At 42.7% G+C, this 22984-nt stretch overlaps 1 protein-coding gene across 2 annotated transcripts in view; it reads left to right on the top strand.

Moving 5' to 3' along the window:
• Positions 1-14979: 14979 nt before the first annotated feature.
• Positions 14980-22984, top strand: part of MDFIC2 (MyoD family inhibitor domain containing 2) — a gene marked incomplete at both ends in the record, with an annotated part of 120806 nt that continues 112801 nt past the window's right edge. For both annotated transcript variants that reach the window (XM_079794965.1, XM_079794964.1), the window contains one exon: positions 14980-15067. In XM_079794965.1, coding sequence (XP_079651091.1) covers positions 14980-15067 — 88 coding nt within the window. The remainder of the gene's footprint in view (positions 15068-22984) is intronic.

The following is a 22984-nucleotide window of genomic DNA, read 5'->3' as shown; positions in this document are numbered from 1 at the left end:
GGTTGAACTCAACTCAGTTTTGCTAGGATTTGGAAAATGGTACTAGGTAAGCAAGTAGGAAAAGATGATATAAAAAAAAAAGTTGTAACAATCAACTGAATTGCCAATATGTGAGGGAAACAGTCCGTTGAAAGGAACGATGTCTATAGACCTAGGAGAAAGTAAATCCCTGTTTTCGAGTACTTGGGCCTATCCAGGCTGTGGCAAGGCAGCAATGGTACCTGCTCTGTCTCTGGATCTCGGAGCTGAAGGCTACCAGAGATGGCTACATGCCCTTAACGGCCTTTCAATTATGTTTGCTAAAGTTACGTGCTCTCCATTCATTTCTTCATTTACTCATCCACCCCCTCTAGATTCTTGTTGCTTAATGCGTGGTCTATGGGGCAGCAGTAAGGCCATTCTACAGAGCTTGCTAGAAATGCAGAAATCCAGGCCCTGTTCCAGAATGCTCGAATGAGAAATTGCATTTTAACAAGATGAGTCAGCAGGCATATAAAATGTGAGGGCCTGGAGAGGAGGGTCGCTGGCCATCCTCTTTACTATTGTACTCTCAGGGCCTGGTCCAGGTCTACACATAACTGATGCTCGTCACACTTTTTCTTTGAATGAATAAATTGTGGTTATTATTAGTCCCACTTCAAGTCTGAAAAACAACCTTGGTTTCTCTCTCATGACTACCTCAACTCATAGCTCTTCCCTGCTAAAATCCTACAGTTATTAAATGTGCATCTCAGCTGGTAGTACCTAATATGATGCCATATTTTTTGGCTACCTTTCCATGTGCATGTGCTATTGTATGGATGCCATCTCTCCAACTAAAGTGAAACCTCCCTGCTGGTAGGGGTTATTTACACTTCCTCTAACGTAGCCTGTTAAATAGGTTGTTGTATTCAGAGCTATCTATAACATGCATACTCAGGCAGGAGAGCTTATATAGGCAAACTAAAAAGCATACTGCAGGGCATAGCAATAAAGCATGAGCTTAAATGCTAAGCTGACCTGGGGTCAATTCTGACTTCCACTATTTCTTAGTGTTCAATGCATTAAGAATTTAAGCCTTCTGAGCTTTGGGTTCCTATCTTTAGAATGGAGATAATAGTAGATGTCAGAGTATAAAGTTTCCATATTCATACACATGCATAAAGCAGCAAAGGGCTACAACTCATCCGTCACTCCTATTCTTCTACCTTTGGAGCTTTCATTCCAAGACATGAAATAATAATGCAGGAAGGTATTAATACCCTATAAGCCAGGAAGGAACATTAAATACTTTTGTTTTGGTCATGTGGAGGCAAGAAAGATAGGAGTCTGCCATTTTGTCTGGTCACCTATTTTTCATAGAGAGTTTAAATGAATCATTCAGACAAGACTTCCTTTACTTTTACAGAGAGTTCATTTTCAAACTAATGTACCTACCAGTTTTCCTCAAATGCTGGCCCTTTGTTTTTATAAAAATGTATTTACAAAGGTTAAAGGTGGATGTTGTGGAGGTATAATATTAGCCACATAAATATGATTCATTGGAAAGGTGGTATTGTGAATAGAAAAATAGTAGAATTTGAAGTGAGCAAATTGCGAAAATAAGGACATGTCTCAAAATTTAAACATTTCAATGTATTTTCCCCTCTTGGAACATCAGTTAGAAACTCTTTGGGTAATTTCCTCTTTTGAAATGTAAATGAACACTTGAAAGTGGAGCCTTATTCAGTCTTTCTACAATAACTTTTATCAGTTAATCAGATCCACACCTCCTTGAGATACACACAGCCCACCTGGTGAGAGGATGGGAATTTAAAGGAAATATGTGGGACCAGTGCAAGTATACTCAGTGTGCTTCAGCAGAAGCAACTCATTTGGGGCAGGTCATCTATTGTGCAGGGTCCTCCTTGCACAGCAGGATTTTAGTACCCTAGCCTCCTGTTCTCTAGATGCCAGTGATGTTTCCCAGCCATTATGGCACCCAAAGGCTCCTTTTGAGAACCATGCTTGCCTCCCCAAGAGAAAACCAGTACATCAAAAATTAACCTTGATGATGAAGACAACAGTTATTATTAACTGGAGGCCCAGTGCACGGAATTCATGCAAGAGTAGGCCTTCCTTCCCCCAGCTGCTAGCACCGGCTTCCCTCTGACACCTGGGACCCGGGCTTCCCTCACAGCCCCGGCTTCATCCAGAAGGTTGTCCGGAAGGACATCTGGTCTAATTAGCATATTACACTTTTATTATTATAGATTATTATTATTTCTGGGTTGTCCCTGCAGCAGCTAGTGTGCCACTGAAATATCTCATCTACATGTGAACACCTGAGTGAAGATACAAATGAAATGCATGTTCTGCTCTGAGCCTCATTTTCCTCCACTTCCCTCAAGGCTGCTGGTTCTCACCCAAAGCCTTTCTTCCTGATTGTGTTCCCTTGGTTGCCATTCACATATTCATCTTCTCACTTAGAGCCAAGAGGGAAAAGGATGGAGAGAGGAGGAAAAACATTTCCTTCATCACCTCATCTTCATGGTACAATACGCTGTGCTTCTCCTAACCGTTATTTCTCTTATAGTTCGGGGTCCTCTGAAAAGCGGGTGAATTACTCTGCACATCAGCAAACATTTTTCTTCATTATATTCTTATTAGCGCATCCCCTGGTTGCATTTAATTCTGACTGTCTAAATGGGTTTTTAAGTTACATTAACTTTGTACTTGGATAGCACTTAGAACTGATGAGAGTCGAATATTAAATGACTGAGCTTATCGGAATATATTGCAGTGTTTTTCAAAGTGTGTTTTGTAAACCACTAGTTCCAGGACTATGTTAACAGGCACTACCTAGAAAATGACTCAGTGGTCACATAAGTGGAGATGGCTGGACTGAACAAATGACTTTAGTGCGTGGCTTTATAGAGCCTTTACTATGTGCCTGTGGTCGGATCTCAGCGCAGTGGTGAGGAATGAATTCAGTGTTTCCTAAATGGATTCCCACCAATTACTAGAGCTATAAGCAAGAAACAAATGGTTCTAGTCTTCATGCCACTTACGTGTTATGAGCCGCTGAGTCAGTGTCAATGGCTGGTGACTCTATGAATGAGTGGCACCTACAGTGTCCGGTCCTCACCGACCCTGCTCAGCTCCTATAGACTCATGCTTGTGGCTGCTTCGAGGGAATCAATTCATCTCATATTGGAGATCTTCCTGTTTGCCTGCTGCCTTCTGTTTTTTTCCAGCATTATTATCTTTTCCAAAGAACCTGCCTCCTCATGATGTGCCGGAAGCAGACAGCTTCAGTTTTGTCATTTTTGCCTCCAGCGATGTTTCAGGCTTAATTTGCTGTGGGACCCACATGTGTATCTTTCTGGTGACCCAGGGTATCCACAGAGCCCTCCAACACCTATTTCAGATGAGTCCTTTTCATACCGGCCTCCTTTCCTGCCCATTGCTGCTCCACACACACAGGAAGTGGGAACGTGAGGCTGCAGATTATTGGTCTCTGATGACTCATTTTGCTCTCAGTGATCTTTCCTAATTCTCCCCTTGCTGCCCTTCTGAGTCTCAGCTTCTTCTTCTTTTTTAAATATATATTTTTATTGACTTCAGAGAGGAAGGGAGAGGGGGAGAGACAGAAACTTCAGTGATGAGAGGGAATCACCCACTGGCCGTCCCCTGCATGCCCCACAATGGGGATCAAGCCCTCAACCCGGGCATGTGCCTTTGAAGGAGAATCAGGCCATGACCTCCTGGTTCATAGGTCTAAGCTCAACCACTGAGCCACACCGGCCGGCCCGAGTCTCAGCTTCTGTTGATGTCTTGATTTCCTGTCACTTAAGCTGCGGGAGTATGGAGTGTCGGGGTTGTTGATTTGGCCCTCACGCAGGCCCTGTGCGGTGGTGACATTTATATGGTGCGAGGTGAAAGGTCCTCCCTGTGAGAGTTCCCTCAGAGGAGCAGAACCACCAGGAGGCCTGGACCCCAAGGGCCCTGCTCAGGGATGAGCCTGCCCTGATGTGGGGACCGGGAGTGTCTGTAAAGCCGCTGTCTCTGCCTCAGCCGCTGGCGCTTCCAGTGGGCAGAGCAGGACCGCAGGGAGGCCGAGCTCTTGGGGAGCGGAGGGTGGCAAGGTGGGCGGTTCTCACACCTCCAGCCCCAGCGTGGGCCGGGGTGTGGGTGCCCTGCAGGAACCGCCGGTCTTCAGCAGGAACAGACCCCCAGAGGGGGGTGAGGGGGCGGGAGCGCGGGGGAGGGGACGCTGTGCAGGGTGCGCAGCGGAGGGGCAGCTGCAGGTAAGGACCCGTGCAGAGCCCAGCCTCTCTAGCCCAGAATCAACACAGCAGCTGCTGCTGCCCTCTGTCTCCTGAGGTCCCACCTTTTGTGCGCAGCCTCACCGGACACCCCGGGAAGGAACTGGGGGAAGTCCTTTAAGAGTCAGCTCAACACCGAGTGCTGCAGCGCTGGAGTGACGCCAGGACGGCCCTTCCCGCCGCGGAGGCTGCGCCCACTGCTCAGGGAGGACGCTGCGCCGCGCCTGGTGACCCCAGCTCTGCCGGTTAGTGTGAAATGAACAATCACAGTGATTTCACTGCGTTCCAGCTGTCTCAATAACATAATATCTTGGGTTAATCTTACTTTTTTCTTAACCCAAAACAAGATTTATAAGAAAATAATGCAAGAAAAATAATGTGGTACTTTTCATTTATCAAAATGGCAAAGAAAATGACATTTTCAACCTTACTTGTGGAATGAGGAATTTCCCCTTTTATTATCAACATATTTAACTCTTAGTTTTTAAAGCTCTACTCACTAAGATTTTCTCATCTCTTCTTCAAAAAACCCATTTTTCCCTTAGAATTTTACACTAATAAGTGTGTGTTCTTAGATCACCATGGCGTTACCTATGTGGGGCTTGTGTGATTTTAACTTTGTTAATTTTATAATTTGGGAATATACTGATATTCTTTTCTAATTAGTCTCTATGGCTCTTCAAAGAATTATTTTATCTCAGATAACATCAAATAAATTAGCTTACAATTTTATTTGCTTTATAGTTCTTTAAAGGCTACAAGGACATCATTTGTGAATAGATGATCAAATGTTAGAATTTCTCTTTGTATCCAAAAGTCTTGCTAAACTAAAATTGTATTTGAAGTTCAAATTATTTCAATGTCCTGCTTTAGGACTAACCCTGAGAGGTGGTCTAGGAAAGACTGGTCAAGATAACACATTTCTTCCATGTCTCTCCTGGCTGTCAAGAAAAGTGTTCTGGTTGATGTGGTAGAAGAACAAGCGCTGTATGAAAGAAATTGTGGTTTTCTGTCCTCCTTGGCAGAGGAGGTCTTGGAACCATAAAAGCAAAGACACAGACAAGGAGATGACAAAAAGCTTGACAATAAGAAAATTAAAATGGGAGAAAAATAACTGCCTGTGGTAAAAAAAAAACACAAAACATCACTCCCCCAAGAGAAACATTTCCAGATGTTAATATTTAGGGTAAATCTACTGCCATAGTTTATTGATTGAAGAGGACTTTGTTTTGAGCATCATGACACTAATCCTATCTAATAAATAGGGAATATGCAAATTGACCATCACACCATCGCAAAGGTGGTGGTGCCCATAGCCACTAGAGAGCAGCGCCCAGTCCCCTCAGCCTCGCTGGAGTCCCCCAGTCCTTTCAGCCTCATCGGGGGGGCAGCAGGTGCACGGTGAAGCTGGACCCGCCCTCAGCCCCACAGCTGCCCAGGGCTGGCCCGACGTGCAGGCAAGCCTTGGATGGCGGCTGCCCAGCTGCCCAGGGCCACCCAAGGCTCAGGCAACCAGGGCCGGCCGAGGCTTGTGCTGCCAGCAGTGGCAGCAGCAGAGGTGTGATGGGGGCATCACCTTCCCCTGATCGCTGGGTCACCTCCCGCCCCTGAGGGCTCCTGGACTGTGAGAGGAGGCAGGCCGGGCTGAGGGAACCCCCTTCCACTGCATGAATTTTCATACCCCAGGCCTCTAGTAGATAATAAAATATATAAGTTTGCATAATTATTTTAAATAATGTTAATAATTTAGCAAAAGGTACTGCACTGTAAGTATTCAATAAATCAATTCCTTCTTATTAATAAGTAATTTTAAAGTAATTTTAATACAAACTCAGTAAATATTCTATATTGCTAAAATCATTATCATACAAACTAGAGGCCTGGTGCACCAATTCGTGCATGGGTGGTGTCTGGCCAGTCCGCCCTGATGGGGGCCCATCAGGACAAGCTAGTGAGGGGCAGGGGCTGTGGGCAGTTGGCATCTGGCCTCACCCCAGATTGTAGTGTTGGGGGCCAATTGGGGACCGGGCCAACCAGGGGGGCAGGTGGGGAGAAGGCCAAGTGAAGCCTGGATCAGGTTGGTTGGCTGCCATAGTGTGCATCATAGCCACTGGTCGTTCTGGTCATTCCACCATTCCGGTCCCTGGGCTTTTATATGTACAGATAGTTCACAATATCTAGGTTTTGATTGAGAAAGCAAGGCTGCTATTTCTGTATTTTATTTTTAAAACAAAATAAATTACACTTGAAAATCTACTAAAAGTTTAATATCTTTAAAAATAGCCCAAATTTACAGGAAGACAATATGCCTCTTCATCTCTAGGGTGGAGTACCTAGTTTGTTGTTTTGAATTTTATAAGCCATCTTTTCCCCCTTTATAGGGTTTTACAGTGGGTGGCCATCTTGTGTCCATTGGGATCGGGCCTACACAGGCAGTCGGACATCCCTCGAGGGGTCCCAGATTGGAGAGGGTGCAGGCTGGGCTGAGGGACACCCCCCCCCCCATGCATGAATTTCGTGCACCAGGCCTTTAGTTTTTTATAATAGCTTCATATATAATAGCCATAATGGGAAACCTTTCCAATATCCACCAACAAGTGACTGGATAAACAAATTGTGGTACTGTTAACCTAAAGATAAAAGGCCTTGCAAGGAGGCAACACGCATTTACTCTCCATCAAAGAATAGCTATTCAGGAAACACTGGTTCCAGTAGAAGCCCAATAATGTTCCAATTAGGAGACAAAGGCAAGGAATATTTAAGAGAAAGGGAAGGGGTCAATTACATCATTAGAAGGAAGGCATTTCTACTGGTGGAGAAAAGCTAACATAGTAAAGCTAATTTTACATAACTAGAGGCCTGGTGCACAAAATTCGTACACAGGGGAATGTGTCCCTCAGCCCAGCCTGCACCCTCTCCAATCTGGAACCCCTTGAGGGATGTCCGACTACCGGGCATCTGTCTCACAATCCAGGACTGCTGGATCCCAACCGCTCGTCTGCCTGCCTGTCTGATTGCCCTAACTGCTTCTGCCTGCCTTCCTGATCACACCCTAACCACTCCCCTGCCAGCCTGATCGACGCTTAACTGCTCCCCTGCCAGCCCGATTGCCCCTAACTACCCTCCCCTGCAGGCCTGGTCCCCCCAACTGCCCTCTCCTGCATGCCTGTTCCCCCGCAACTGCCCTCCCCTGCAGGCCTGGTCCCCCCCAACTGTCTTCCCCTACAGGCCTGGTCCCCCCCAAATGCCCTCCCTTCATGCCTGAATGCCCCCAACTGCCCTCCCTTGCAGGCCTGGTCCCTCCCAACTGCCCTCCCCTGGTGGCCTGATCACCCACAACTGCCATCCCCTTCCGGCCATCTTGTGACGTCCTTCTTGTGTCCACATGGGGGCTGCCATCTTGTGTGTTGGAGTGATGGTCAATTTGCATATTACCTATTTATTATATAGGATGTTTTTGTGAAAATATATTTTTATTGTTTTCAGAGAGGAAGGGAGAGGGAGAGAGAAGTAGAAACATCAATGATGAGATAGAATCTTTGATTGGCTGCCTCCTGCATGCCTCACACTGGGGATTGAGTCTGCCACCCAGGCATGTGCCCTGACTGGGAATCTAACTGTGACCTCCTGGTTCAGAGGTCAACACTCAACCACTGAGTCATGCCGGCTGGGGCGTAATTTTACATAATGTTTTTAACTTTCAGTCTAGTATTCATTAGTCTGGTAGTCATAATATTTGCTTTCTTGTTATTTTGCAAACAGTTCTTTGGGGCACAATGTTGCTTTAGGCCCAGTCCACCAGATATTTGCCCTGTTTAACACTCCAAAGGTTTGACGCATAAGACATGCAAGGCAGCTCCTCTGGCATGGCAGCTCTGGCTCCATTTAAAGTGGCTCCACTTATTGTTCTTTTATAGTATGCACATATAACAGAATGCAAAAGATATGTAAATTATTGACACTACAATATGGATAAATTGCAACATTATTATGCTAAATAAAAGAATTTAGCAAAAAGAATACATCCTATATAATAAAAGGCTAATATGCAAATCGACCGAATGGTGGAATGACCAGTTGCTATGATGCACACTGACCACCAGGGGGCAGACGCTAAACGCAGGAGCTGCCCCCTGGTGGTCAGTGCACTCGCACAGGGGGAGCACTGCTCAGCCAGAAGCCGGGCTCACAGCTGGAGAGCCCGGCGGTGATGGCGGGAACCTCTCCCACCTCCGAGGCAGCACTAAGGAGCAGCGAGCTGGGCTCACAGCTGGTGAGCGCAGTGGCGGTGGCAGGAGCCTCTCCCACCTCCGCTGCAGGCGGGCAGTAAGAAGCAGGGGTCCCAGACTGCTAGAGCCCTGGACTGAGAGAGGGATGTCTGACTGCTGGACATCCCCTGAGGGGTCCCGGACTGCGAGAGGGTGCAGGCCAGGCTGAGGGCACTCTCCCCACCCCCCTTCCCAGTTCATGAATCTCTCGCATTGGGCCTCTAGTACTATATAATTCCTTTTATATTTAATTCTAAAAAATTCAAACTAACCTATATGGAATGACAACAGGATAAGTGTTTTCCTGGAGATGAGGGTGGAGGAAGATTTGGATTACAAAAGAATAAGGAAACTTTTGTGGTTATGGAGGTGTTTGTTATCTTGATTATAGTGACAGTATTATGCATCAAAACTGATCAAATTTCATGCTTTAAATATGTGTCATTCATTGTGTCTAAACTATACCTCAATAAATGTGAAAACAGATCAAACAAACATAATTGTCTTTATTGAGAGTTTGTTATATGCTCAGGGTCTTTTCTAAGCCCTTTACGTTAATTAACATTTAACCCACCCCCTCCCCCAGCAACTCCAAAGTAGATACCATTATTCCATCTCTAGTTTATGGTTGAAGAAACTAGAACTAATAAGTTGCCCACTTTGCTCTCCCTCAACTCCCCAATTCCTCCACTTTCCACAGCTCAAACTAGTCACCCTAGCTGGCTTAAGCTGATAAGTCCTAATGATTGGACAACAATTCAAAATTTGGGGAGAGAGAATGTTGGGTTGGCCAGCTTAAATCACCTATTTCTGATACAACCTGTCATGGACAAGAAACAGGCCCCGGCAGACCTGGAGCAGCCCTAGGAGTGAGGGAGGTGATTCTGCATAGGACTCCCAAAGCAGTGACTGCATTGAACTCCTGCTATGGGTCTTAGGAGAGTTGAGGGAATGAAAATATAGAGAAATAAACTGATGAACAAAATAAACTGATGAACAAAATAGACCCAGAGACAGAAACATAGAACAGACTGGGGAATCTCAGAGGGAAGGCGGGGGTAGGGGGTGCAGAGATTAACCAGGAAATTTATATGCATATATGCATGATCCATGGACATAGACATAGTAGTGCAGTGAAGGCCTGAGGGGCGGGGGCAGGAGTGGGATAGAGGGGGTCAATAGGGGGGTGGTGGAAATAACTGTAATGCTTGCAACAATAAAAATAATTTTTTAAAAAAAAAAGAAATTTCTTTAGGCTGAAAAAGAATGAAATCAAATGATAATCCAAGTCTACCAGAAGGAATTAAAGACAACTAAAAATGGTACGATGGGGCTAAATATTTTTAAAAATTATCATTTTTTTCTTTTCATAATTACTTTAAAAGACAACTGCTATTTAAATACACACAACATACACTGCCTAACAGATTATAACATTTGTAGATATACAACTTTTAAAAATAATAGTACAAAAAAGAGTGTATAAATGGAATGATACAGTTATAAAATTATTACATTTTACATGAAGTGTAACAATATTTACACTTAGTTAATAGTGCACACTGTAATCTGAGAAACCCAAAATCTTCATAATAAACCTCATTCTTATACTAGAGGCCTGGTGCACAAAATTCGTGCATGGGAGGGGTGTCCCTCAGCCCAGCCTGCACCCTCTCCAATCTAAGACCACTCGAGGAATGTCCGACTGCCCATTTAGGCCCAGGCAGTCGGACCACTCGCCTGCCTGCCTTCCTGATTGCCCTTAACCACTTCTGCCTGCCAGCCTGATCACCCCCTAACCACTCCCCTGCCAGCTTGATTGATGCCTAACTGCTCCCTTGCCAGCATGATTATCCCTAACTGCCCTCTCCTGCTGGCCTGGTCACCCCTAACTGCCCTCCCCTGCCAGCCTGGTCACCCCTAATGGCCCCCCCTGCTGGCCCAATTGCCCCTAACTCCCCTCCCCTGCTGGCCTGGTCACCCCTAACTGACCTCCCCTGCTGGCCTGGTTGCCCCCAACTCCCCTTCCCTGCAGGCCTGGTCACCCCCCACTGCCCTCCCCTGAAGGCCAGGTCGCTCCCAACTTCTCTCCCCTGCTGGCCATCTTGTGGCAGCCATCTTGTGTCCACATGGGGGCAGCCATCTTTGACCACACGGGGGCACACATCTTTTGTGTTGGAGTGATGGTCAATTTGCATATTACCTCTTTATTAGATAGGATCTTTATTCAATGCCAGCCAAAGTCTCTCAGTAAAAGCAGCTTTATAAGGTATAAAAATAATTTGAAGGTAAATAGCTTTTTTTTTAATGATCTGACATGAAACAAGTATAAAACTTAATTCATTTTATTTTATTTTATTTATTTATTTTTATTTTTTTATTTTTAAATATATTTTATTGATTTTTTACAGAGAGGAAGGGAGAGGGATAGAGAGTTAGAAACATTGATGAGAGAGAAACATCGATCAGCTGCCTCCTGCACACCCTCTACTGGGGATGTGCCCACAACCAAGGTACATGCCCCTGACTGGAATCGAACCTGGGACCCTTCAGTCCGCAGGCCGACGCTCTATCCACTGAGCCACACAGTCAGGGCCTTAATTCATTTTATATCTCTGAGTATTATATCTTAAAGCTGAACATTTCATGAGTTCTAGCATCTAATGAATCCTGTAATTTGTAGGCCTGTGGGGTTAGTTGTGACCTTCCCCTGGCGAAGCTTGTATGATTTGTTGTATTTGCTTTGCCTCTGATATTTTGGGCCAATGATTATTTATTCCATACGTATTTTTGTATCAAGACCACAAAATCCCCAAAAGAATATTTTAAATGCAAATATTTAATGGCATATATTGGTCATTAGAATAATTAACTATACTAAGTAAACAGGGATTCAGCTCTGTAGCAGTAAACAGACTTTGGAAGGAGTAGTCCACCTTCCCACACCATGTCCATTGACCCCCTCCACCAAGCCCTCTGACAGCTCTGCTCTACGAATTACAGTCATCTGAGTTGATGACTTCTCTACACATTGATTAATATCATATTGCTACATCATGATATAATTTCATTGTTTTATAATCAAGGGCCAGTGACTGTGGTGATTTTGGAGAAAAAAAAGACTAATGACAGCACATAATTATTTGTTTCTTAAAGAAGTCTCTAGCTTCAATCATTCCATTTTATTTTAACAGAAACATAGACTAGATGATGATCTTGCAGGTTTTTCTCTTGGCAAAGGTTGTCTTCCCCTGAAGCTTTTATCTCTGGATCAGATTTTGAGTAGGAACTAGATATATGGATGCATGAGTCAAAATAAAAGGCATAAGGTTATAAAATAAGAGTATATTCAAACTACCTTTATTTATACAAGACAACAAAAACAGAGTTTGTCAAGAAAGATGAGCCTGGAGACTGCACCTCTGGGTCTGCATTGTTTAGCCCGGGACATCAGAGTTTCCTTTTGGACCATCTTTTGTTTCTCAGTCTGCTCTGCCTGGCGTTCATCAGACTTGGTTTCTCCTTACTTCTTATCATCAGCTGTGGTTTAGCTCATTCATTCCAAGGCCCAGTCCAGCTCAAGAAACTAAGATCCAAGTTTAAAGCAGACTTTAGCACCCAGATGGAGAATTTTGTGGCCCAAGTACATCTCTAAGCAAATGAGTAATTGGTTTAAAGGCTGGCATTTGTATGGAATGCACTTAATGCAATGTCCAATAAAGGCACTGGTGGTATATAGTTTATCTTGGTGCCTAGTCTTATCTTTATTGATGAAGTAGATGAAAAAAAACTGAATATAATGCTTAACATCTACAGCTCTCATAAGGAAAGATTACAAAGACAGGAATAGAATTCAAAGTTAATTATCTAAATTTAAAAAAAAGGTGCACTTTAAAATGAAAGAAAATTCCATACAGAAATTTTAAGTAATGTCACATACTCTGTTATAAAAGGAGATAACAGGCCCAAAATGGAGGCACTTGTGTTAAGCTAACATTACTAAGCCAAGACTTAAAATCGAGGTTAATTACAGCTTTACTCTCCCCCAGGAGGGAATTTAAACAGCTCACCTGGACTTGCCTGGTCAGCACTGGCGAGGTCGTCTGCCTGAGGGACTGAGCCGTCCCCATTGGCGGTCCCTGGCCTGGAACCATCTCTCTGCGCCAGTCAGGCATGCCACCACTTTGGGAAAAGGACGGCACCAGTGGTGTTCGATCTTCTGGTTTTGTTTATCTAGACATCATTAATCTTTATGTGGTCGCGCCACACACTGAGCAAGACGCATGAAACGTGGGGGTAGGGCTGAGTCCTCAGGAGTAGAGTCTTGTCATAGAGATGGGGCGGGCTTAAGTAGAGCAAAGTGCAGAGGCTCAGGCCAGGAGTCCCACTTGGGACCAGAGAAGAACCGGATCGCTTCTGGATGAGAGAAGTCCGGAGGGCTTCCCGGAGGGGGTGGAGGTGAGATTTTGAGGAAGCATTTCTGGAATGTTAATAATAGAAGCAGGCAAGTTCAGGGACTGGCAGCATTACAATGAGGTTGGAGAAAAAGAATAGGTACCTCGGAGGAAGCTTTGCTTTTAGCTGCAGTTTGAAAATCTACACTAATAAAAGAATAAGATGCAAATTGACCGTACCTTTATGACACCCACCAGCCAATCAGGAGTGAGTATGCAAAGTAACCCAACAAAGATGGTGGGTTAATTTGCATACGCAGGCGACAAGCAGCTGGGGGTGGGGTGGAACGCTTGAATCGTCGCCATGGTGACGATGCAGGCGTCCTGCACCGCCCCAGCCACTCCAGACCTCTGGGCAGCATAGGAAGGCAGAAAGGCAGCTCTGGCCAGAGCGAAGGCGGTGCCGGCAGCCAGGGAAAGGAAGGCCCATTCTTGCATGAATCTTCGTTCATCGGGCCTCTAGTCATGTTATAAAATCTAACCCTTCAAGGTCTTCCTTAGCTGTCAAAGGAATCTGGAAGTTTATCCTAATGATCATAGGATAAACTGAAAGTCATCTTACCATGGAAATTGGCTGATCAAGGTAGTTTTTAAAACAATGAAATGGAGCAAAGCACAATAAATGAAGTTGGGAAACAAGGTGAAATGGGTGCCAGGTGATGAGAAAACAGACAGCTGCTGGGTGAAGACTCTGGGGAGGGAAACCGCTGTGGGCCCCAACTAGGAATGACACTCCTTGAGGGAAACAGGACATTCAGTGATGTCGACTCCTCGTCAGCACGACGCCCAAGGGCTGGGCTTCTGCGTCAACCTCTGTTGAAAACAGAGTTAGCTTTGACTGAGAATCGAATGACAAAACCTCTTTGAAATGTTATTTCACAGCCTTTTGGAACATCTGCAGACTCTCCAAAAACCCGATCTGTTTTCTTGTTTCCTATACAATGTTAGGAAAACTTGTTTTTCAATTTTTCTGCTGCAGGATGAACTTCTAAAGAATAAAGCTTTAGAGGTTTTATTTCCTTTTCTTGTAACCCAAATCGTCTCTGCATATTCTTCCTCGCCCTCTCATGCTGACCCTAAGGATGAGTGGCGTGTGGGGAAGGAAGGGGTGAAGACACCGGCTGTTTGGGAAGGCTCATTATTTCTCCCACGTTTGCAGAGTGTCGTTGAAATCAGTGCTGGCCCGGAGCGGCTCTCACTGTTGAACCACAGGCTTTACATGACCTTAAAAAAGCTCTCAGCCACAAGTTGGATGCTTTTGGCAGCGTTACAAACGTAGCACCACCGGCAGGGAGTGCTTTGCTTCCCTGCTCATTTCTGGCCGGGAGAGGAATGCTGGGCATCGGGAGGCAAGGAGAAGGCTGCCCAGCGCCTCGCACCCTGCCTGGCCCCTGGGCCTCCTCCCGGATCCCAGGTAAGCACCGCAGGTGCTGGAGCAAGGTCAGCCCAGCTCCCTAGAGAGGCCGGGAAGTGGGGTGCAGTGGGGTCCAGGGCAGATCGCCTCACCTTCCAGAGCTCCAGGCCTGTCTCAGCCCATAGGGTTCTCATTCAACCCAATAAATTGGTGAAAATGTGCTTTTATGTTTTATTATTATGCATATCTCTGTATATCAATTTGCAACATGCTCTTCTATAGATTATTAAAAACATGAAAACAGCAACAGAATGTTTGTTTTTTTACAAATCTATGGCTAGCTGTTAATCTGTTATTCTTTCATATTCATAAATCATAAAATCTTATAGCACTCTATTGCTGGAAAATGAAATATTATATAAAGTTTAGTTTTTAATATTAATATTTTAAAATACTACAAATGGATAAAATGTAAGACAACATTAGGCAGTGAACTGAAAAACTATAGGGAAAACATTTCCTATAATATGGCATTAGTCTCTAAATATAAAGCTCAATGTCACAAATTTGGGTTCTTAAAATTTTTTTTTTATATCACAAATTGTGTTTCCACTTAGATGTCAGAAACTGAGCTGGAAAAGATAAAAGTAAGAGCAGCTGAGCATTTTGAAAATGATAAAAATAATATTTCTTGGTTGAAGGAAGGTAAGTCTTCTTGCTATTGATTTTCTCTGAATGTGAAAATTGTGATTTTGTTTATAAGCAAGAGATCGTGTGGGAGATGGAATGCCGGGCAATTAAAATAATATTTGTGCTTCTGGTTTTTTTAAAGTTTTCTCCTCTCGGCTGGGTGGCGTGTGAAGGTGTTTAGCATTGAGAAGCTTTTGTTCCCTCTGTTGCAGTAAACAGATTATTTTGCTGGGAGAGAATATACATTTTCCGCTCAGACAGATTATCTGTGAGGTTCTTGTTGTGCTGTAGAATTTTCTCCTTTAGCCAAGGAGACTAAATCATTTGAGAACAAGTATTTTCTAAATAATAATCACAGCAAGGAAGGCGTGCTGTAGGAAGTGATGTCTACAAATAGAATCGCCATTCACTGCAATTAAAGGGCCACCTCCCCGGGGAGAGCGGCGGCCGCAGGCACCGTGTGCGTAAGGCGCTGCTGGAAATACACACACAGATCGATACGTTCTCCTAGGACAGTGCAACTTCGTGCGCTTTTGAAAACACGTATAAGCTCATGATTATTTACTAGAAGGTTTCATTCTATCATCTTTTCATTTTACGAACATCTTAATGTTTCTTAAAGTAAATTGACTTGATATTTTATTGAAATAGGTGGATCTTTTACATTATTTTATAAATGTATTCAATCGTAAAGAAACAGCTCCTAAGTAGTTGCCATTCCTCAAAATTGTATTCTAAGGTCACGGGAGACTTTAACATACACGTTAAGGAAGTTCTACAACACCAAAACAATAATAGTAATAACATCGCCCTCATTGCCAATGTGTGCTGATATTATGCCGAGTCATCACAACAACCTGTGCAACAGTAATTATTCCTGATTTTCAGAGGAGAAAACAGAATCACAAAGGGCTGAAGTAACTGGCTAAGATGACAAGATTGTAAGTGTGACAGAGCTGAATTCGATCCCAGAGTGTGTGACTCCACAGCATCTGAATTTAACCACGACCTTACACAATGTTTCAAAGAAAAGATGTTAAATTACTTTCAGGGTGTGGCCTGCCCCATGCCCCACTAATCACAATAATAGCTGGAGATCCTCTCTGCTAGAGATTCTGTTTCAGGATAAAAGTTGGTGCAGACATGAAGTATTCTCAGAATCATTTCCTTCAAAAAGCCACAGGCAAGAAAATTCTCTAGCTTCTCTTTATTAAGAGATTTTTAAATAGAACATTTTAAAAAAAACAGCACTGTGAAATTAAAAATTGAACTTGGATCAAAGATTTCCCTTTGCATTTCCTGTGAACTCCAAATCCATGAAGACAAAGGTGTTGGTCACTACTACTGTTAGTGATGTTTACATTATTTATTTTTGCTATAATTATTCCACTCTACAGTCTCATATAGAAACAATGATGAAATTGATAGACCAGTCAATTGTTTACTGAAGTATTTTCTTTTTTTTTTAAATTGTGTCCATTAAGTACAGTTTCGGCATTAAGATTTTGTGATCTATAAAAGCTAATTTCCCAGGTAACCTGCTTTATTCCTTTGGACACTTCATTTAAGCTACGTTCAAATTATGTTTAACATATTTCATAAAAGGAAATTGAACCAGATTCTAGATGTTTCTTAAAGTTGACTTGATATTTTATTGAAATAGGTGTATCTTTTACATTATTTCATAATTTTATTCAATCGTAAAGAAACAGCTCCTAAATAGTTGTCATTTCTCAAAACTGTATTCTCAGGTCACGGGAGACTTTAACATATACGTCAAGGAAGTTTTACAACACCAAAACAATAATAGTAATAACATCGCCCGCATTGCCAATGTGTGCTGATATTATGCTGAGTCATCACAGCAACCTGTGCAACAGTAACATCTTAATAGGGAATCATCAGAATGAGCTAGTATTCAAACATAAATCTCTTTATTTTAATGTTAGGAAAAAGTATACGCGTTGGCTTATTTATTTATTTTTTTTAAGGCAAACTGGTGCATTGGAAAGAGTAGAGCGTTAGAAGCTAGGCGGGTGTGGTTTTCAAATCTCAGCTCAGCTGCTTGCTAACTGGGCTGTGACTCTGGCGTTTTGCTGAGCCTCCCGAAGCTCAGAGTCCTCAGCGAGGCATGGTGACACCTGCTTTGTGTGATTGTGATGAGATTTCATTATTTCTGTGTGTCCCCCCTTTAAAGCATGATTCAAAATAATATCGTTATATTTTTTGAGATCCTCATTCACATTTGGAGCAATATAGTAAGAGTCATCTATATTTTTAAAGTATTTTATATAAATTTCATCAGTTAGTCCCTACAGCAGCTTGATATGCAATAACATTGTTCACATTTTATAGTTTCAGAAAGACTTTGGATCTTTCTCAGATTTGCAGAGCTGTTAAATGGAAAACTGAATCTGGAACCCAGGTCTTCCAGCTCCAAATTATATTCTTTTCCTTAAACCACTTTATCACATTGATTTTTCGGATGGTTATTAATCAACTTCTCCCCCCTCCTTAAAAGTTAAATAGATGGCTTAAATTTGTTCCAATTTTTTTCATGAATGATGAAAGTAGTTGCTTCTCATATCACAATGTCTCTTTCCTCCCTCTGCGACTCTAGCTGAACACTCCCCATTGTTAAAGGTAGAGAATCATAGCAATGCCTCACTGACTAGAGTTGAAGTAAAAGCACCCACTGGCCGACCAATGAGTCATCACCATCATTGCCAACCTGGATGCTAATGTCCTTTCTAATTTCCATCTTCAGACATTCATCCCATTTATCCAATGCGACTCAGCATTGTGAACCATGTGTTCCTGGAGATGAGGCACGAGAAGGGCAGGAAAAAAGAGAAAGAAACAGTCCTGCACTCGAGAAGTTTACTCTCTTATTGGCTTGCGTTTGCCTGAAAGGCAAGGCGCTGACTGCCTTCCACTTTGCGTCCACTGAGTCATGGGGGCGATGGCCTCAGCAAGGGCGCCCGAGACCTGTTACAGCCACACCCAGAACTATTATCAACAATTAAGGTAAATAGTGTTTGAGAAACACACCGCAGACCTGAAATGCACTCATGTCCACGTAATTGCATCCTGTTTTATAGTCTATCAAGGCATCAGGCAGTCCTCTATCACTATGAGTCATGCTGCCTTTAAATTCTAGATTATCAGACTTTAGATCTATTACATTCCTATGTCCCAATTTAAGGAACTCAGGAGCCCAGGAATAAATGCTTAAGGAGCAAGACATGTGATTCTGAAGTAAGATATCCAAGGATCATGCTCAGAGAAAACCCATTGTAAGACAACCAGAGAAACAAAATATGATTTTGAAATATGTAACAAGCAAGATGAGCTATCTTGTGCAATTGTGGACCAAGGTGGTCTAAAGGCCAGCCTTGAAGGTGGTTCCCATCTATGTGCACAAGTGGCCAGAGGAATGCTGGGAGCAGAGTCATCAGAGGGCATCTGCCTGCTTTGTGCTCTGGTCAGGGCATCCTGGCTAGCTCTTCCTGTAGTTAACACAGAATGAGAGGGACAACAGACTGGGACAGAAAGGGCGGGACCCAGGGCTGAAGCATGCTGAGGGCATATGAATTCCTAACTAGTCTGCAGAATGGCAGGGGCAGGCAGAGGACAGGCTAGGCAGCAGGCATGGTGATGGCTACGACAGAAACAAATTCAGGAACCCCAAGTGAGAAAACATGTCCTGGATAAAAGTCATAACAAGGAGAGGAGAAAAATAGGCCCAAATGTGCAAAACTTTATGAAGGGAAAATTGATATAACAGAGAAATTGGGGGGAAATTACAGGTGGAATAAGATGGCATGTAATGCCCCATTAAGCCAGGGAGCATTCTGGGTAAGCATTTCAGTGCCTACCGCTTCCACCATTTGATACGGAAGAGAAACATCAGGCAGGATGAAGCCTTTAAATTGTTGCTATTTGTAGTTTAAAATCACAGCGTCACCAGTGCTTGAACTGCACACAATTTCTTACAGTGTCTCCTGATTTTTCAGGAGAAACTGGAAATCTGAAATTCCATGTGAAACCTCCTAACTTCTGAAGGTTAAGTAAATAATAACAACAATAATAAAGCACCATGCAGAACAAATTAGGCCGAGTTCTGTGACTATTTCAGCCCATTGGCCAATTTGTAAGAATTTGTACCCCTAAACAAAACCTATTACAATTTCACCCAAACCAGTTTTCCATAAAAATTGCTTCATATGTGCACACACACATATACATGCACAAAAATACACACATATTTATATGTATGTGCAAAGTCAATTCTTTTAAAAAATCTGACGTTACGACTGCTGAAATGAAGCTGTTTTCCTGTAATTACCTGGACTTGTTTCAATGAGGCAATCTCTTCTGGTTGTAGTAAGCAGAGGGAAGAACAAAATAACCCAGGTTACAAGTGTGCCCTCAATGTTTTATCATCGTCTCATCAGGTGTTGACTTTCCAATAACTGCTGAAGCAGGTGGGCCTTCATTGGAAAATTCATACTTCTGAAAGAGGTGTGATTTTAAAAAGAGGAGATGAGGGCAATGAACAAGTTTTTCTCTCACCTTCCAAGAAATGCCAGGAAGAAAAACATGTGGATGTTGAAAATTGTATAGTCATTTTGAACTAAGTACAAGTAGTCATATGGTGACCAGAGTCTTTGGTGATTTCAAGATCATTATTTAAATACATTTTTGAGGAAACTCGCTACATTTATTTAGTATTAACATAGAGAAGTTGGGTCACCAATGACTTGGCATCTTGAATATATTGGTTATCATTTAATCAGAGTTAATACATATTAGGAATTGATATAACAAGATACTGGAAAACAGCGTAGAGGTCCCAAAAGCCATGTCCTAAAAATACTCTTCTTAATAAAATGCAAAACTTCAAATCCATATTACAAGAATCTCATCTCATTCCTGATCATTGTTTGCCAATGAGATGGAGAAAGTGAGAATCCTACTTCTATTGATATTCATAAATTCACTGAACTTTCATAATTCTAAGTGAACAAAAATCTCCTTCCTTTGCTCAAACATAATTTCAGATTATAAGCATTAAAACAATTCTAAAATATATACTTTATTCAATTTAGCAACTATTTGATGAGGTTCCTCTTGAGCTCACAGACAACATGTTAGGCAAAGAAACAAAGATGTCAAACAATGAAAATGCCATTTCTGCCTTTAAGGAACTCATTTACTTAAGTGTTTTATAATAATGACTAAGTATCAATCCAGGCTAATTCTTTCACTCAGATACTTCTCATTTTTAAAAGGGATCATTTTTTTGACTAGCTTAAATATGAAGCCACATTCATGCTTATTTTAAATTGTTAATTTCCACAAACAGCATATCTTGAGATTCCTGTTCTTATGTATACACAGGAAACAGGATAATTAGCTCTTATTTCATTAGTCTTCATTAACTTGTGAAAATGTGTTACCTAATAACCAAAATACAGGTGAGAAAAAGTAACAGCCAAAGAGAACGTTGGTTTTTGTTTAAACATAATTAGAAGGAGAAATTAGATGAGAAAATATGCTTTTGCAAATCATATAAATAAGTAAAATGAGAACAAGATACTTTTACAGGAGTAGTTTTCTGGAAGCTTTGAAACAGGCTGATGTGCTAGAGCATGGGGAACTCTCCTTTAGAATTAGTGATTAAGGAAGTTCAGAGAAAGATTTGAATTGAGAGTTAAATCACAGGAAGAAGCCAGCTGTGCAAAAATTTGCAAAGAACATTCCAACAGGGAGAAGAGCTTGTATACACACAGAGTGGCTCAGGATCCAGAATGGCTGAGTGGAAAAGAAGGAAGGAAGGAAAGGGGGACAGAAGGGAAGGAGGGAGGAAAGGAGGGAGGGAGGGAGGGAGGGACAGAAAAGAAAGTGACGAAGAAAGGGAGGGAGGGAAAGAAAGGTGCTTAAGTTGGCAATCATGTTGGACTACCTTGCTGGCCTCAGTCAGGAATTTGGATATTTTTTCCTTCATAATTGGAGCCACTGGAGATTCTAAGAAAGAGAATTTGAGCGATCACTTATATTGTATGAGCTAAAAAGTATACAGAGCCCTAGCCGGTTTGGGTCCGTGGATAGAGCATTGGCCTGCAGACTGAAGGGTCCTGGGTTCAATTCCAGTCAAGGGCACATGCCCGGGTTGCAGGCTCAATCCCCAGTAAAGGGTGTGCAAGACGCAGCCGATCTCTCATCATTGATGTTTCTATCTCTCTCTCCCTCTACCTTCCTCTCTGAAATCAATAAAAAAAATTTTTAAAGAGTACACAGAAATAAAATAGAAGATATTGCAGTTGAATAAGCAAAAGATGATAACTGAAGTAGGATAAAATTGTGAAAGTGAAACAGAGGAAATAGGTTTGGGGATCTAGTTCAGAGGTAAAGGCAACTGAACTGGCTGGTGCAGCAGTTTGGGGCAACAGAAAGAGATGAGTCAAGGCTGACTTCTGGCTTGAGGCACTGCATGATGGCGATGCTGGATAGAGGGGATGGGGAAAACTGGCTGGAGATGAGAGCATCAGACCTGGGTGAGTCAGATTAAGTGTGAAAGGCCTATGAGGCATCCCACACAAAGATTATCAACTAAGCAAAAGGATATGTGAAATCAGTTGTTGACAAGGAAAATCTGCTCAAGATTTTGCTTCAACATGAAGATTGAGAAAGCATTTGCTGATAGAGAGAGTAAAGGCAATGAAATGAAATTTCACATGGAAGGAATGGGACAGACAAAGGCATGTCATGTTTCAAAAGGTGAATGAAAACAAGAGTGGCTGGAGCATCTCGACCCAAAGGAAGGCTGGCATTCAAAGGTACGGGGAGCTTGCCCAGGAATAGAGCCAAGAACCATTCATAGACTTAGGTCAGCATTTTGGATTCCAACAAACACTTTACCCTGGAAATGCCTACTAAAGATATATTTTACATTGCAGTAAAATATATCCTACTACGTTTTATTTTCAAAAGAATGTAAGGTTAAGGACTATCAAAGGATAATACACTAATATCAAAATGTAATAATTATAAAACAAAGTTTTAATAGTTTGTATTAGGTTCTGAGGAACAACATCAATAGAGATAGAGGACAGATAGATTGGTGATAGATGATAGATGATAATAGATAGATAGATAGATAGATAGATAGATAGATAGATAGATAGATATAGATAGATAGATAGATGATAGATAGATAGATTGGAGACTTATGATGAGCTACTGGCTTACACATTTATGGAACCTGAGAAGTGCCACAGTGTGCTGTCTGCAAGCTGGAAGCTCAAGAAAGCCAGTGGTCTACTTCCAGTCAAGCCCAGCTTCGGAGAGCCGATGCCGTAAGTCTTGCTTCAAGTGAGACATTAAAAAAGCAGAAGTGCTGATGTCCAGGGGCAGGAGACGATGGATGTCTCAGTTCCAGCGGAGGGAGCACATTTGCCCTTCCTCTACCTTTTTGTCCTGTCGAACCCCTAACAGACTGGAGATGCCCACCCACACTGGTGAAAGAGATTTTAACAATCAGACTGCCAATTTAAATGCTAATATATTCCTGAAACACCCTCATGGACACAGTCAGAAATAATGTTTTTGCCAGCGACCTGGGTATCCTTTACTCTAGTCAAGTTGACACATAAAATTAATCTTCACATAGTTCTTGAGAGGAAAGTAACAGACGCCGATTCCAGCTAAATTAATGAAAAGCGGGATGTCTTGGGAGGCTTGGAAGTGGCTCACAGTCCAGAAGCAAAACCCCGGTCCAGAGGGGCAGAAACTAGCTCTGGCTCCAAATAGCAAGACAACAAATGTGTTCAGGTCTCCACTCCTAGAACAAACTAGCTCCACATACTTTTTCTTTCCTCTTATCCTTATAGTCAAGACTCCAAACCCCAAAGGAGAAAGCTTACTAGC

This window comes from Cnephaeus nilssonii (genome assembly GCF_951640355.1).
Source record: "Cnephaeus nilssonii genome assembly, chromosome: 17".
NCBI classification, from domain to species: Eukaryota; Metazoa; Chordata; class Mammalia; order Chiroptera; family Vespertilionidae; genus Cnephaeus; species Cnephaeus nilssonii.
Note: the sequence above shows the minus strand (reverse complement) of the source record. Positions and strands in the feature narration are given on the sequence as shown.